Source organism: Coregonus lavaretus (genome assembly GCF_964263955.1).
Source record: "Coregonus lavaretus genome assembly, chromosome: 4".
Classification (NCBI taxonomy): domain Eukaryota; kingdom Metazoa; phylum Chordata; class Actinopteri; order Salmoniformes; family Salmonidae; genus Coregonus; species Coregonus lavaretus.
Window position 1 is genome coordinate 3,321,340 of NC_139991.1, and position 17,319 is coordinate 3,338,658.

Below are 17,319 nucleotides of genomic sequence, written 5' to 3' on the forward strand. Positions count from 1 at the left end.
AGCACAGTCATCATTTAATGAGTGAGGTAGCTCTAACCCTCTCATCCACAGCTAACGCTCTCAACTGCTAATCACACACACACACAATCAGAGCACCATCGCTAGACAGAGAATCAGGACGAGGGAGCTTGCTATATACCTAAACTCTACAACACAGAGCATGAAAGAGCCCCAGTCCTCCTACTGAAAGCTGTCTGCTACAGGTTATTTCTGGGCTGTCAGTAGTATTGCCAGTACTGTGTTGTGTGTAGTCTTTGAAGCAGGCCGGAGAGGAGAGGAGCTGAGGCGGCTGTCTTGGAGGGCTCAGTAACACAAAGAGCCCATTTAACCACAGATCAAGGCCCAGGCTGTACACTGGGCTGTCCACGCCTGCCTACCCTTTGTTTCTCAACAGGGCCTCTCTGGCCACGGCTCAAGCCTGACTAAATGTGAATCATGGTATAAATATACCAAACATCCCCCTCCAAGATCAAGACACACATTGTTTTATGTAACTCTACTGGGACTTAGTGATTAGATAATCACCATTTTGGGGGGGCTTTGTTCCTGTCATATTTTTGTTCTGGAACATTAGACGTTGTTTAGCTAGATTTGACTGAAGTAATTTGCTTTGGCCCTATGCTACAAGGCTTAATATTCCTGTAACAGTTTCCATCAGATAGTATTGTTAGCATTTGCTACGTGAGTCAAATGGGTGAATGCAAGGCTGTGCTGACCTGGCTGAAACAATATTCACTCCCAGTGTTCTCCTACTGTTCATGGGTGTCTAGGAGGGGAGAAAAGGTCCCAGTCAGGGATTTGTCCATCTGCATTTATTTTCAACAGGAATGATAGTGTTCGGTGGTATTGCTCTCGGTATTCGATGTGTAGTACTAATGCGTATCATAGCAACAAGTTTCACTGTTCTTTTAAATAGTGTCCTTGCAGATGGCCTCTTCAGGATTGTTCCCAGCAGTAGTATATGTCTTTTTATGGCTGTAACAGCCATGCATAACATCATCAGATTAGGACCTGATTTCTGCAGTGTTTTCTCTGTACCCTGTTCTACACTCTACTCACACTTCACATCAAGCTGTTTAATCGCTGCTCCAGATTGTTGTGAATCATGAAAAAGAGAATCCCATCAGAGAAGAAGACGAGAGCAGAGTTTAGCTGTACTGGAGTAAACAGTCCTCAGTGATCAAGATCTCCTCTCTCTCTCCTAATTTATATCTCTCCTCCTGACTCACTAACCACCCTTCTCTGAACCAGAGGCCTACCGATAACCGCTAAGTCCTGCGCCCTCATGACCGGTACTGCCAGTCACACCCTACCGACACGATAAGGCCCTTCCCAGTCAGACACGTCTCACTACTAAGGCCTTTCTCTGAGTCATCACACCAGCGAAAGGAAAAACCACAGGAGTGGAAGAGGGAGGAAACAATGGACGTTGAAGGAAATTCTTCAGCGTGTGTGTCTGTCTGCACTGTCTTCTAACATCTGGGCCCACAGCTGGAAGGGTGTGTGTGAGGGGGGATGGTTAGGGTAAGTGCAGGGAGAGGCAGTGAATCATAAGCCTTCTTCATTGTCTCAGGCTCCCGTATTTAGAGAGAGATCAGGCATTTATTGTTAATGCTGTACGTTGATACTCTGCTGGGAGTAGTTTGCGTGTGTGTATAGAGACAAATCTCTAAAATGTAATCTGGCCACAATTTTAATTTAATGTATCCTGTGTATCCAGTTACTGGCCATACAGAGTATGTATGTCAGTTACAGCCTTGCTCCCTTCCTCTCCCCTTATAGCTTCACCACCCCAGTGTAGTGTTCATCCTAAGACAAGGCCCCCTTGTCACATGGTCCACAAACAGCATGGACATTTTTCTCATGGCTTGGGCCCCCACTGTCTGCTTTGCAATGTACTGTTGGCTGAATGTATGACCTCCAGCCTTACAAACACTTGACAGGAATGTGTGGTAGGGGGGCGGCTTTGGCAAAATGGTTCAGGCCCCCCCACATAATGGTGGGCCGACTGTGGGAGTCTCAGGGGCAGACAGTGGGAGGGAGGAGCAGCACAAACCCTGCCTGCCTGAGCCAATTATGGACACGAATAACATCCACATTGAGCTGCATGAAAATCAGGGTCAAGGGGTTAACTATGTGTTCATTACAGAGATGTGGGGAGTTCAAGAGAACACATACCCACACCCTGACAGAACTACCATACCTTACATACCCACACCCTGACAGAACTACCATACTGCACATACCCACACCCTGACAGAACTACCATACTGCACATACCCACACCCTGACAGAACTACCGTACCTTACATACCCACACCCTGACAGAACTACCGTACCTTACATACCCACACCCTGACAGAACTACCGTACCTTACATACCCACACCCTGACAGAACTACCGTACCTTACATACCCACACCCTGACAGAACTACCGTACCTTACATACCCACACCCTGACAGAACTACCGTACCTTACATACCCACACCCTGACAGAACTACCGTACCTTACATACCCACACCCTGACAGAACTACCATACTGCACATACCCACACCCTGACAGAACTACCGTACCTTACATACCCACACCCTGACAGAACTACCATACTGCACATACCCACACCCTGACAGAACTACCGTACCTTACATACCCACACCCTGACAGAACTACCATACTGCACATACCCACACCCTGACAGAACTACCGTACCTTACATACCCACACCCTGACAGAACTACCATACCGTACATACCCACACCCTGACAGAACTACCGTACCTTACATACCCACACCCTGACAGAACTACCATACTGCACATACCCACACCCTGACAGAACTACCGTACCTTACATACCCACACCCTGACAGAACTACCGTACCTTACATACCCACACCCTGATAGAACTACCGTACCTTACATACCCACACCCTGACAGAACTACCATACCGTACATGCCCACACCCTGACAGAACTACCATACCGTACATACCCACACCCTGACAGAACTACCATACCGTACATGCCCACACCCTGACAAAAACAAGTGATCTCAACTCAAAGCATTCCCACAACCTGACAAAAACTACCCATACCCCGAAAACCCCCACATACCCACACCCTGAAAACACTAGCACTCCTCCTATCCACACCCTGAAAAAAACTACAACTAAAATATGTTGCTGGTCATGTCAATCCTGTAACTTCTTAGTCATATAATATTAGTAAGATATTCCGAGTCTGGCCATTCCAGACATGTTAGTGTGAAACAAGGGAAGAGTCCCCAGGATTCTTAGGCTATGCTTTGTCACTTATTTTGAACTCTCATGGCTGTCTCCACCCTGCTTCTCAGCTCTCCTAAACCAACATCTCAATTTCTGGGCACGGCACCAAATAGCTGGGACTCATATTTGTGCTGTCTTCACCAGGTCCACTCAGCATTAGCCAGACAAAACATGAACAGTCTAGAGGAGACCGTAATAGTCCTGATGATGATGATGAAGATGGGGATGAAGAGGAGGTTGATCACAATGTTGTTAGGCGTTGGCTCGTTTTTCTTTTTGTATCATTACAGCTAAATGCCTGGATACCAGAAGTCCTTGTTGTGCATCAGTCAGACTTCTAAAAGTGTATTTGTGGGTGCAGAGCTGTAATTTAAAGCTGTAGGCCAAAGCACGGTCACGGGTGGAGCAGATATGTGGGGAGGACAGGACAGAGGGCGGTGTTAGACCCAGAGAGGGAGGGAGCTGCCTGTTTGTGGGATGAATTCACCACCACTGTCTGTCTGGGTTCTGGTGTTTCCTTTGTAAGTGTTACTGTTAGCTTAATCCACACTGGCAGGCAGCACTGAGGTCCAGGTAGACCTTGCTCACCTAGGATGAACCTCGAAACAAACTCAAGATGGTCCATCTTTTTATAGCAAACAAATGTTCACTTGCACTGTAAACCAGATTGAATCTGTGCAGGCTGCCTACTCATGTGCAACACACGTTTATAATGTTTGCAGATTACACTTCACATTGGTATTCACAAAAGTGCAAGAGAGCTATTTCGGGGTCTGTCTCATTATATATATTTTTTGTCATTTAGCAGACGCTCTTATCCAGAGCGACTTACAGGAGCAATTAGGGTTAAGTGCCTTGCTTAAGGGCACATCAACAGATTTTTCACCTAGTCGGCTAGGGGATTCGAACCAGCGACCTTTCGGTTACTGGCACAACGCTCTTACCCACTACGCTACCTGCCGCCTCATCCCCAGTGATGCATGCAGTAACACAGACGTGGGAACCAACGGTGGCGAAACTGCTGTGTGTATGTGTGTGTTCAGTAACACTACAGTGGTGAAATCCCAGTGGTCTGTGGTGCAGTCAGTCAGTGTTTGGGGTATAATGGTCCTCAGGCTATCGCTCTCTCCTCTCTCTGTCAGTCCGCTGGGTACCCAGTAAAGAGCTGTGCCCTCCAGGCAGCCTCCTCTCCTCAGCATGAAACCCAGACCATCACAAGTGCTCTGCAAACGGAGAGAGCACATGATAGGCTTTTAAAACCATGACTGAGTATCCAGCCACTCAGAGACACTCCAAGGTCTACCACAAGTTAAATCTCTCCCTTAGCCTTTAGAAGAAAATCCTTTCCTTTGAATATCGTTTTTTACCCTGTCGATACATACATGACCTCCCGTGGACTTTTACCCTGGTTCAAAATGCTCATTATCACAGTGTTAACCGCTTACCCTCATTACCCTAATGCTGATAGTGACACTTCTCTCCCTCTCTCTCTCCCTGTCTTAGAGCGCAGCGATGGAGGAAACTGTAATATGGGAACAGCACACAGTGACCCTTCACAGGGTAAGTGTTTACCTCTCTCCGTTACTATCTCTCTCTCCTTATTCCTCTGTAGACCTCTCTCCATCCCTCCATCATCATCCCCCTCTCTCAGTGCCGGGAAGGCCAGTTGCAGGATCAGGAAGTGTACTGATGGAGCACACAATGGGCCCAGCATACAGATGTCAGGAAGCTGTGGTGAGGAAGAGCGAGCTATGTAGCGTCCTCTTCCTGTGTGTTTCTCTTCTCTTCCTGTTGGCAGCCAGCCCCATGGCGCTCCAGGATCACAGGGAATACTGTATGTTATGTAGACTACACATTAACTGGTCTATGTTAGTACCTAGGGCTGGAAATTGCCAGTGACCTCACGATACGATATTATCGCGATACTTTGGTACTGATACAAAATGTATTGTGAAGGTAGATCGTCAGAAATGTGTATGATTACCTTGTATTTCCTCGTTTATTTAAGAGGGTTCTGTTCATTTCCTGTTCAGAGCATTGACAGGCAAGTGGGGTGCGTTCGAGCGCATAGTTAATGAATAGTACGGGTAGTGCTCTAATAGCTTATCCTGGGGGGACGTACATGTTCATATCCCCAAATTATAGTTATTCATTAAGCATGGTTGTCACGCCCTGACTCAGGGGATGTTTATTTGTTGAGTCAGGGTGTGTAAATTCCGTGTTGTGTTTGTTCATTGTTGTAGAATCTAGTATGTCTAGATCTATGTTGGCCGGTGTGGTTCCCAATCAGAGGCAGCTGTCGCTCGTTGTCTCTGATTGGGGACCATACTTAGGCAGCCTATTGGCACTAGTGGGTTGTGGGATCTTGTTCCGTGTTAAGGTATGTTGTGTTGCGCTGCCTTGGACTTCACGTATCGTTTGTTTATTGTTTTGTCGTGGTGTTTATTCGTTAATAAACATGTATGCATATCACGCTGCGCCTTGGTCCGTCCCGTTCGTCAACGATCGTGACAATGGTTTAGCACAGTTATTGAGATGTGTGCTGGTATATATTCAAGTATGTTTATGATCTGAAGACGTTTAGATTGTAATTCAAGTCTTTTGAATGTTAATTGATCAGTGTGTGAAATGCCTTGTTTTCATTGGTCAAATGCATTATGGGTAGGTGTATAAGAACCCTTTATTGTCATTGTTTAAGAGACAGGACAGGGAACAGGTCGGCATGCTGCCGGTTACAGGCATATTTGAAGCCTGGGTTTTTCTTCTCTTTGATCAACAACCAGTTTACCTTTGGGGGGTAAATGTCTGTACAGTTTTCACTGTCTATTTTCTACACCTGCAAATAAAAAGCTTCACTCTGGGCAAGATAAGTCTCTATCTGCTGTTTCCTCCACACTGTTAGAATCCTATTGCTGGGTCAACTTCACAGTCACTGACAGTCATTCAATTAGCCATGTCAGCTAACAATTTTTAGATTGGTAAGTTATTTAAACTTGTAGTAATCATGGCCGAATACCGACCGGGCACGCAGGGCACGTGCCCAGGAGCCCTGAACTCCGGGGGCCCACATTGATTTTGTTAGTCACTCCCACTCAGATATCATATTAACATGACATAAGTCATGACAAAATGTGTAGAATTGCATGAAATTTGTTATGAAATTGCTTCATTTTCTCTCGCCCCATGGCAAAATGTGTAGAATTGCATGAAATTTGTTATGAAATTGCTTCATTTTCTCTCGCCCCATGGCAAAATGTGTAGAATTGCATGAAATTTGTTATGAAATTGCTACATTTTCTCTCGCCCCATGGCAAAATGTGTAGAATTGCATGAAATTAACTTTAAAACTTCTCTCCGTGGTCAAAGGGGGAGGCCACTAAAATGTTTTGCCCGCGAGGGGGCATGATTTCAGGAACTTGGATCCCAGGAAAACACAGAATTTCTCATTTGGGTCTCAGACTGAACTAGTTGAAGATCCCCTACACTAGAGCATTGGAAAGCAAAACAACTCTACTGTAACAAGAGTAGAATCACAACAGTGGTGAAGACAACTCCCTTAACAACACCATATTATTATCCCACTTACACTTGGTATAGACCTACCACTTAAATTAGTTAACCCCATAATTGCACTGTAGTAAGTATGTCATTAAGTTTTCAATGACATACGCTCACAGGAGTAGACTAGTGAAACCTCAGGTGATGTGTAGACATATTGTTAACTAGGATCATCTCATGGCTGTCTGGAGGGGTGCCATGTTTAATAACATAACAACGACCATAGGAGTTGGCTACACGACACTAACAGATCTGGGACCAGGCTAGAGGCATGCAGTCAATGTGTGGTTGTGTCAGAGAGCTGATCACCACCAGGGTTATTATAAGTGTCTCTCCTCTGTCTCCAGTCCTGAGTGTCTGTGTGGCGTCCTGGCCTGGCCATCTGTCAGGAGATCAGGAGTCAGGACAGAGTCAGGCTGGCTGTGATAATAGAGGCTTCAGTTAGATGTGACAGACTGACTAGAGAGGAGAGAGACCTGAGATCAGATCAGATCACTGTGCCAGACACAACTCTTCTCTCTCTCTCTCTCTCTCTCTCTCTCTCTCTCTCTCAGGAGACGACCATGGACCTAACACACACTAATCCTAGTGCTATAGCAAGGCTAAATGAAGGGATGGTTTATAGCTTTTGATTGTGCTTAAATAAAATGACTAGAGTTTAGAGTAGCAGATTTTTTTTCTATGTATCAAATCTGCTATACTAACTGAACTGAGGAAGTATGCCCTATGTATTCTTCTACTGTGTACAGTATTATGTTCAAGTGCATTCAGGCAAAACTCACAGACAGATGAAATGAAGAAAACATGCACTGTTGTCCCAGACCTCATGTCTCCAACTTCTGTTGTGTCTGTGTGCGTGATGTGTACAGGCCCCAGGGTTTGGGTTCGGCATAGCCATCTCAGGGGGCCGGGACAACCCTCACTTCCAGAGTGGTGAGACCTCCATCGTCATCTCTGACGTCCTGAAGGGAGGCCCGGCAGAAGGGCTCTTATCGTAAGTGCAGAAAACACTTTCAGTGGAGATTTTCTGTGAGCATGATTTTTAGTTCAGGACTAGGCTTAATCTGGGTCTGGGTAACCAGCCCTATATGTTACCGCTATGGTGTTGATTTGGGTGTGGTCAATGTAGATCCTGACCGTGATTGAACCTCCTTGTTTCTCTTCTCCTTCCAGGGAAAATGACCGCGTGGTAATGGTCAACGCAGTGTCCATGGACAACGTAGAGCATGCTTACGCTGTGCAGCAGCTTCGGAAGAGTGGAAAGAATGCAAAAATAGTGAGTTGTTGTTGTATTCCTCAGGGGAATGGACAACAGGCTAATCTTATTGTTTTGGTCCACCTTCCTCAGCAAGTACATTCCTCTTCTATGAATGCCACCCTAGGGATTTAGATATGTTTCTAACCTAATTGATTTGATAAGAGGTCATTTGAGGTGGTTGAGAATGACATCATGTCCCTTTCTTTCCCCCCACAGACGATCCGAAGGAAACGGAAGGTTCAGATCCCGGTGTCTCGCCCGGGGGACAGAGAGACTATGTCCGAACACGAGGAAGAGGACACTGATGAAGACGATGGTTGCGAGCAGTACAGCGGCCGCAGCGGGCCCACCAGCGCCTACGGAGCGGCGAGTGGCGGCACGGCCAGCAGGCGGACGAACGAGCGTGAGCGTGAACGCAGCAACAGCAGCCGGCGGGAACACAGTGCATCGCGAGAGAGGAGCATCTCGCCCCGCTCTGGCCGATCCCAAGGCTCCTCCACACCGTCCCGCCCCGCCAAAGTCACCCTTGTCAAGTCCCGCAAGAATGAAGGTGGGCACCGCAATGTCCAGCTTAGGTCTTCAGCATGAGTGATTGCATTTTGCGGTTTTCTTTCTTTTGGTATTGTCAGTTTGACCTAATTTACCCTCCAGTCAGTCAGTCAGTACAGTCAGTAATATCATGGCAGCCTAACGAAGGTGATCTGCCTCTCATCGACATAACTCTAGTCTGATGACAGGAGAGGACAGCTCTCCAAGGCCTCACTGTCACGACTTCCGCCGTGGCTGCCTCCCTTCCTTGTTCGGGCAGGTTTCGGCGTTCGGCGTCACCGGCTTACTAGTTACTTAATCATCACTCCATTTGTCTTGTCTTCAATCACACACACCTGGTCCTTATTCCCTCATTAGTCATGGTATAAGTGTTCCCTCTGCTTCCTTGGCTGTGTGGGTGATTGTTTATTGTGGAGGTTAGTGAAGCTCGGTGGAGCTCGTGTATTGTGTATCGACTGGAGTATTTTTCCCGTGTGCCTTGTATTTTCCAGTGCGCCTGTTTTGTGCCCAGAGTGTGTTTGACGCATTTCTGCGTAAACCTGTATTTTGCGGATTAAAGCCTGTTATTCTGTGATTTACCCTCCTGTGCCTGACTCCTTCATCACCACCTAATCACAGAATAACAGGCTTTAATCCGCAAAATACAGGTTTACGTCAAACACACTCTGGGCACAAAACAGGCGCACTGGAAAATACAAGGCACACGGGAAAAATACTCCCGTCGATACACAATACACGAGCTCCACCGAGCTTCACTAACCTCCACAATAAACAATCACCCACACAGACAAGGAAGCAGACGGAACACTTATACCATGACTAATGAGGGAATAAGGACCAGGTGTGTGTGATTGAAGACAAGACAAATGGAGTGATAATAAATGGATCGGCAGTAACTAGTAAGCCGGTGACACCGAACGCCGAAACCTGCCCGAACAAGGAGGGGAGGCAGCCTCGGCGGAAGTCGTGACACTCACTCAGATGAGCACAAAGTCAATGTCAGCACCTCCACTCCCTCACGACCCTCCCTGACAACGCTGGTGATTGATTGGTGCTCAGGCAAAGTCTTGTGAATATATAGTGGCCATTATTAATAATAATATAATAATATGCCATTTAGCAGACGCTTTTATCCAAAGCGACTTACAGTCATGCGTGCATACATTTTTTGTGTATGGGTGGTCCCGGGGATCGAACCCACTACCTTGGCGTTACAAGCGCCGTGCTCTACCAGCTGAGCTACAGAGGACCACAAGGTCATTAACAAGAGAATGACCCGTCCGCAGACACTGAGCTGTCTCCTCAGCCAATGAGATAAGATCTCCAGCTATCCTGTAGGTCCTCTTTGGTCATGATACCCCTCTGTGAGAGGGAGATGAACTGTAATGGCTGCCATGAAACATGGTCTCCTCCTCACTCACTGCCCACTCACTCACTCTCTCATACTGTTTTAATATGACACATCAAGTACTAGCAGCAAATTGTTATCTTTATATCCATGTTAACGACCCTACTGTTTTATAAGGTGTGGTATTGCACAGTGCTCTGCTAATATCGTTTTGTTGTTGTTCAAAGCAGAGTATGGTCTGCGTTTGGCCAGCCACATCTTTGTGAAGGACATCTCCCCAGAGAGCCTGGCAGCACGGGACGGAAACATCCAGGAGGGAGATGTGGTGCTGAAGGTGAGAACCAGAGACATGATGGGGCTAGTCGTTATAGACGATGACCTGGAGTGGGAAGGTCGCCGGTTCAAATCCTGGGACGGGCACTTAAAGAAACAGGGACTGAACTGCGATACAGAGCAGAAATATACTAAGCATACCACTTCACATGAGGCAATATTTTGGGCATGCAAACACTAGTAAGCTACTGTAGATATTGGAAGGTTGCCAGGGCCTCACAAAGAGTTGGGGAGGGATATACAATGCACTACCTTTACACTAACTTCATCAACACAACCCACCGTTTCACTTTGACATCTAGCCATTCCACTGATTGATCTGTTTATATGTGCCCACTGAGAGAGATGCCTGTAATGCGAGTTCAAATTCATTAGTATGCCTCTCAGTCCCCAAGCAGGGCCAGGCATTCCATGCATTCCATCACTCTCTTTTGTTCCTGACCAGTCAGTCGCTGATGGGAAAGATGTACCTCATCACAAGAATGTACACCCTGGATTCTGACTGTTTGGTCTACTTCACTATGTTCAAAAGAGAGTCCTTGTATAGAACTCAAGTCTTACAAGTGTAGTAACTATGAAAGAGTGTACAAGAAAGAGGGATAACATGTTGTTGTGGGACTTTAGCCTTCCCATATAAACATTTTAACAAGGAGTGGTGATTTCATTTTTATGCAATATTATATGATGGTATGTTCAATCTCTCACTGCAAGTGACCATACGGAAAGCACTGTGCATGTGAAACATTTGCTAAAGCATATCATACATTTTTAAATGTCATTATAGATATTTTACTTCATGGTCAGGTATGCCTTTGGTGTATGTGTGCTATAGCATGAGTCCAAAGTTAAACTGTACAATGATCAGAATGAATCCTTCCTTAAACATCCTCTCCTCTTTTTCTCCCAGATTAACGGCACAGTGACAGAGAACCTGTCGTTAATAGATGCTAAGAAGCTGATCGAGAGGTCAAAGGGCAAGTTAAAGATGGTGGTGCAGAAAGATGATAGAGCCACGTTGCTCAACATCCCTGATATGGACGACAGCATTCCCTCTGGCAACAACTCAGACCGAGACGGTGAGATAGAGCTCTGTGCGTTCTCTATAGGAGGGTAGCATCATCCAATCTCATGTTTAACAACCTCATATTGATTAACAACATTTTGTTTAGCTCACAATATGGCATGATATTGTGAGGGTGCAATTTTCCAGAGGTATTTGAAAAGGAAAGCTTACTACTTAATATTTTTTCTACTGATTTCTCATTTCTTTGAAGTTTACTTGTCATGGTTCAATCGTCATATTAAACACCACTTTGTTCTAACAGACATTTCAGAAATTCATTCACTGACATCAGACCATTCCACTCGATCCCATGATCGAGCACGGGGCAGTCGATCCCGCTCCCCTACCCGTTCTGAGCCCTCAGACCCCTGCCGACACTCACCACGGCAGATCAGCAATGGCAGGTAAGGAAAACACACACACGCTTCACACACACACACACACACACACACACACACATTACACAATCGTCATGGGACACACAGCTGTCATACATATCACGCAGTCACCCACAGCGCTGCAACTCAAGCCTCATCATACATCATGTTAAAACCCATAAGTGGTTAGTTAGTGTTAATCACCAGCACTTCTAGAGGGCTGTGTATAAATCAATAGATAGTGAAGACACAGGATGAATAGAACAGAAAGATGTGCCTCTATAAGCCCAGCAGTCCCATAATGACCTGCTGTAGGGGTCAGAGGTCACAGAGAGCCAGAGGAGAGAATAATGACGCTTTTCCACATAGATGTCCCATCCCCTGCACCCCTCCCTATAGCTCACCATATAGTCTCCCTATATACAGTGTCCATAATAACTCATCACAACCTAAAGGAAACCCCCACCACCAGCTTGAAATGGGCCAGAGCATCAGTCAGTACAGTGATAACTATATATTTGATAAACTGTCTAAATATTAACGTGCCTCGTTTCTTCCATTTTCCCAGTCATTTAAATGTTTTGTGTTTCTTTCCTCTGTTGCACAATTTTCTCTTCCCATCTCCTCAGTTGGAGGCTAAAGTAAGTTTGCGTGGAAAGCAGCAGTAACCGGCTTTGACAGACATGTAGTAGTGGTGACTGGCTTGCCTGCATAGCTGCCTGCGTAGCTGCCTGTGTAGATAGTCGCTAGACAGAGAAGTAGACCAGTAGATGAGGTGCCTTGACAGAGCGAGGCTTGACAGTTCCTCTCAGATTGGACAGGGGGCTTGGCACTGTTAGCCGGGCTGACTGTATGTAGTGTGTTGATGCCAGAGGGGCTGGAGGGAGGGATAGAGCTGTGGAAGGAAAGGCTGCTGCTGGTTTCTGATCACACGGCCTGCCTGCCGTATTTTTACATTTTTACATTTCAGTCATTTAGCAGACGCTCTTATCCAGAGCGACTTACAGTTAGTGAATACAATTATTATTATTATTATTATTTTTTTATACTCTCCCCCCCTGGGAATCGAACCCACAACCCTGGCGTTGCAAACGCCATGCTCTATCAACTGAGCTACATCCCTGCCGGCCATTCCCTCCCCTACCCTGGACGACGCTGGGCCAATTGTGCGCCGCCCATGAGTCTCCCGGTCGCGGCCGGCTGCGACAGAGCCTGGATTCGAACCAGGATCTCTTGTGGCACAGTTAGCACTGCGATGCAGTGCCTTAGACCACTGCGCCACAGCAATTAACCAGGATGGGGATGGATTGCCCAGATGGAGCTCGTGTCTCTCTCTCTGGCAGAAGGCTCTGAGCCCTGGAGGAGAGGCTCTGTAGAACGAAAGCCCTGGATTCAAAACGAAACGCAACACAACTCAAGTCAAGTGTTCTGCTTCCAAACTCTACAATTTGCTCTATGCCCTCTCCTGGTGTGGCTATTGATGCTGCAGAGCACATGTATGGAAGGTCAGATACCTGAAAATGCCCTATTCATTTGAGATTCTGCAAGCATTGGATCTGTCTATTCTTTTTGAATCACAGTGAACAGTCCTATTTATTTGACAGATTTCACATAGATGTAGCATCCCATAGCCCCCTGTAGTTGCTGAGCACTCTGTGTTTGTACCTTGTCTTTAGCTCTCTCCTCAGTGCTGCTGTACTGTAGTGTGTTGTAGACATCCTGATATGATGGTATTAATGCAGATAAGCAGCTGTACCATTGATCTGAAATGGAAAAACTGACAGCCGGTTGGTTGGTACTTCATAGCGGCACTGGTCTCTCCTCTCTGCTCTGGGTCTAAACCCCAAGCCCTGTCAGCCCATATGGAATCAGATGAATGGCAATCAACAACTCCATGGAAAACGTAATTCCCACTGGAGGCAGTGGAGAAAATTGTGTAATGGCATTAAAGTCAGTTCGTGATCAGAGGCTGGAATGAATGCCTGGCTAGATAGATACTAGATATCTGGAGGGACCAATTGTTAGTGATTTACAGCTGCCTGTTTGTCACCAAGCCACTCCAGTAACCAACTGCCGTAAATCAGCCCCAATGTAACTGTCAACAACACTGTGGAATAACAATTATTGTCTCAATGCAGGAACACAGGGACATTCTTACACAGAATACTCCCACTGTAAGTGTCACAATGTCACAAAACCACTGTGCAAGTAGTTGTTGAGACCATCCTAGAGTTTAGGCTAGTACTTAGTTTAGTACTATTGATCTACCTCTGTCTTTCTGTCTTGTTTTTTTCCACAGTTAGCCTTTAGGTTTGGGATATTGAAATGGTGTTTTGTGTCTTTGTGTCCATACACAATGAGTAACATATTACATGTTGTATTCCTGAACCTTGTGCTTTGTATTGATGAGCCTTGAGCACTTTGTTTGAATTTTGGTAGTCTAGTTCTCAGCCATACATGGTTCGCGCTTTATGAATGTCAGGCAAGAGGGACTAGAATTTTGGTAAATGGCATGGACAGGGATTGGCTATAACCAGACCAGTATGCATGCAGGAGTCATCACAGTATGTATTAGCTATGCAGGAGGCCAGGCAGGAATTTGACACACTTCCCACAGAGATTTGCCCCAGAACCAGATGGTTCACATAATTGAGGTTTTCTCTATAGTTCAATAGGTTTTTCTCTTGTCCCTGTGAGAAAACATTCCATAATATGCAATCAGGTCGTCATTGTAATCAAGACTTGACTAATTGACTTGCCTGTATAAATAAAGGTGAAATACGTCTTTGTGAGAGTACCATCTATTATGGTTTTCTATGCAGATAATTTTGAGGTTTTGAAGTAATTCATGTTCAGCAGTCTGAACTGTGAACCTAGTGTTACAGTTAGCCTCCTGCTCAAATAACTAAATAAAAAATAGCTGTGCAAAAGTCCCATTTTAGATGGCTGTTTTGACAGTGGTCTATGGGAATTACAAAATAAAAGCATCCCTCTTTGCATGATGCGAAACATTTTATCACAGCAAGATTATTGTGTTGCTATGTCCATTTATACAGTGTAACCTTAGATTGACGCCACAGGAGGAAATAAGAAACAGATTGCAGATTTGTGCTTTGGTCCTTGTGTACTGTGTTTAGAAAAGGAGAGCAGAGAGAGAGAAAGGAGGGAGGGAGGCTAGGTGAAAGGACAGCCGTACGTAGGGATTTATGTTTAGTTTATGTGTTGCCTCTTAACACCATTCTGCCCAGGACAGGGCAGGGGAGATTTAGGACAGGGACGGGGACAGGGGCCGCTGCCAGGACAGGCCAACAGGCCCTCTCTGACTGGCGATTATAGCTTTGTTGAAATTCATCCCTTGCAACGCAGGCTACCCTGCATGTACTGCAGCCCTTTTTAATATCTCTTTATCTCTACAGTCCCCAATGCACTCTGAAATATAAAAGCATTATCAGGAATTCCACTGTTGAATAATTGTAATGGGAGACGTTTGATGGAGTGTTTTCATTTGTTCTCACAAAGACAGGAAATAGAATATTAGGAAAGGCAATTGTCACCATTTCACTTTTCAAGCTAACAGGTTTTGGTTTTGCTGTTGTTTGAGTCTGATTTTGTCTTTGGGAAGTGAGTGTTTGTTATCCTGTGACAGTCCTGTGTGAGGGAGTGAGTGAGTGTTGGGTGTAAGATGGTGGCACAGTCAGGCTGTAATGTAGCCTACCGCTACATTCCTCCCATGTAAAAAGCTGCTGGACGCTGGCTGGAGTGCTGTGCCAGCTCCGGGGTCATGTGACCAGGCTGGAATTCGCCCATTGTTGCCAAATAGAGCTGCAGTGCTGTTGGGGCTGCAGAGACGGAGCAGAAAGCGTTCCTCCTCCCTTGTTTTCTCCCCCTCACAAAGTACAGCATCTGATCTGAACACTCAGTGCCTGGCTGCCGTGAGCTGGAGCTGGGACTGGCTCTGGCAGGTATACAGTACTGCTGCTGTGGTTTGGTTAGAAGGTTGAGAAGGGAAATGGAATGAATCATTTGTAATGCACACAGTTCTCAATGAAAACATTTTAGAAAAATGTCAGCTTCGGTATGACTCTGATTAGTGTTTCTGGTCTCTGTGTGGTTGTCAGTGATACTGTAGGGTTGAGAGGAGAGTCTCTAGACCACACAGCTAAAAGCACCTGGAGTCTGCGCTGCTGCTGATGCAGCCAATGCAGAGGTGAAACCGAGGCCAGCAGAGAATAGGTCTGACCCCATAAACATGTAGTTCAAATAGTTTGAGACGAAGACAGCCATCCTCCTTTTAACTGCTTATTGTTTTTTGGCCATTCTTTACTGTTCCTAATGCCTTATCATTCATTCCACGCTGTGATGTCAATAACATGGCGCTCTCATAACTACACACACACTCCATCACTGTAGCTACGTCCCAGGGCTAAAACAACAGGACCTTTAGTCTTGTTCTCCACGCAGCCTGTGTAGTAAGCTCTGTTATTAGTTCTATAGAACAGATCCCCTCTCGTACTACATTGTTTTGTCTTCTATACTTTATCTATTTTAATTAGACTCAGGGTTCATCCATCCACCTTTCTATTCTCTCCACAATTGCTACCATTCTTCATCTCACAGTGTAGGCCTACAAAGGAAATAATAAACTGTTTCTTTTTCTAGCCACAGAAGTCGAGATGAGGAGAGGATTTCCAAGCCCGGGGTGATGTCGACTCCTGTTAAAGGGTCCCAGGAGGCCCTAGTCCAAGCCATCAGCGACCAGCCACTGGCCAGAGAGGACAAACTGCCCCCGCTGCCAGGTCAGTCAGGGCCCCGGCTGGCTCCACAGCAAAACCTGTCTAACTGCCTGAACCAAAACAGGCCGTGACACTCCTCTGTACTGTGCCTATCCCTCTCTGCTTCCCCCTCTCCTGCCCCCTCCCTCACCTCCACCCTGGATTGGAATGCACTCTGTACTCCTGTCCCACATATCAGAAAAGTCCAGCCCATAGTACTCTAGTCCATTCCTCTAGTGCAGCCTTTCTTAAAGTATGGGTCGCGACCCAAAGTGGGTCACGGACATGTTAATGGTGGGTCGTGACATGTCAGAGTAAAAAATATATATATACACACTACCGGTCAAAAGTTTTAGAACACCTAATCATTCAAGGGTTTTTCTTTATTTTTTATTATGCCAAGAGTGTGCAAAGCTGTCATCAAGGCAAAGGGTGGCTATTTGAAGAATCTCTTGTTTAACACTTTTTTGGTTACTACATGATTCCATATGTGTTATTTCATAGTTTTGATGTCTTCACTATTATTCTAAAATGTAGAAAATAGTAAAAATAAAGAAAAACCCTTGAATGATTAGGTGTTCTAAAACTTTTGACTGGTAGTGTATATATATATTTTTTGGAACTCAGTCGGGGGTCTCAACTTACTGTTGAGAGTTAGAATAGTATAATTCACAAGGTGCAATTTCGAAATTTGGTTGTGCCTCAGCAATTTTTCTCTTGTCACTGACAGTCACTTAATTAGCCATGTCAGCTAACAATTTTTTGTATTGCTAAG

General features: G+C 45.7%; 1 protein-coding gene across 12 annotated transcripts in view; it reads left to right on the top strand.

Annotated features, from left to right (window-relative positions):
* Nucleotides 1-17,319, top strand: part of LOC311127145 (tight junction protein 1-like) — a 73,678-nt gene that overhangs the window by 28,124 nt on the left and 28,235 nt on the right. For 7 of the 12 annotated variants that reach the window (XM_084158910.1, XM_084158918.1, XM_084158920.1 and 4 more), the window contains exons 2-9: nucleotides 4,790-4,846; nucleotides 7,714-7,838; nucleotides 8,018-8,120; nucleotides 8,319-8,652; nucleotides 10,227-10,333; nucleotides 11,240-11,408; nucleotides 11,658-11,799; nucleotides 16,432-16,568. In XM_084158910.1, the coding sequence (XP_084015036.1) occupies nucleotides 4,790-4,846; nucleotides 7,714-7,838; nucleotides 8,018-8,120; nucleotides 8,319-8,652; nucleotides 10,227-10,333; nucleotides 11,240-11,408; nucleotides 11,658-11,799; nucleotides 16,432-16,568 (1,174 nt within the window). The remainder of the gene's footprint in view (nucleotides 1-4,789; nucleotides 4,847-7,713; nucleotides 7,839-8,017; nucleotides 8,121-8,318; nucleotides 8,653-10,226; nucleotides 10,334-11,239; nucleotides 11,409-11,657; nucleotides 11,800-16,431; nucleotides 16,569-17,319) is intronic. The other 5 variants (XM_084158914.1, XM_084158911.1, XM_084158917.1 and 2 more) reach the window with 1 other exon arrangement.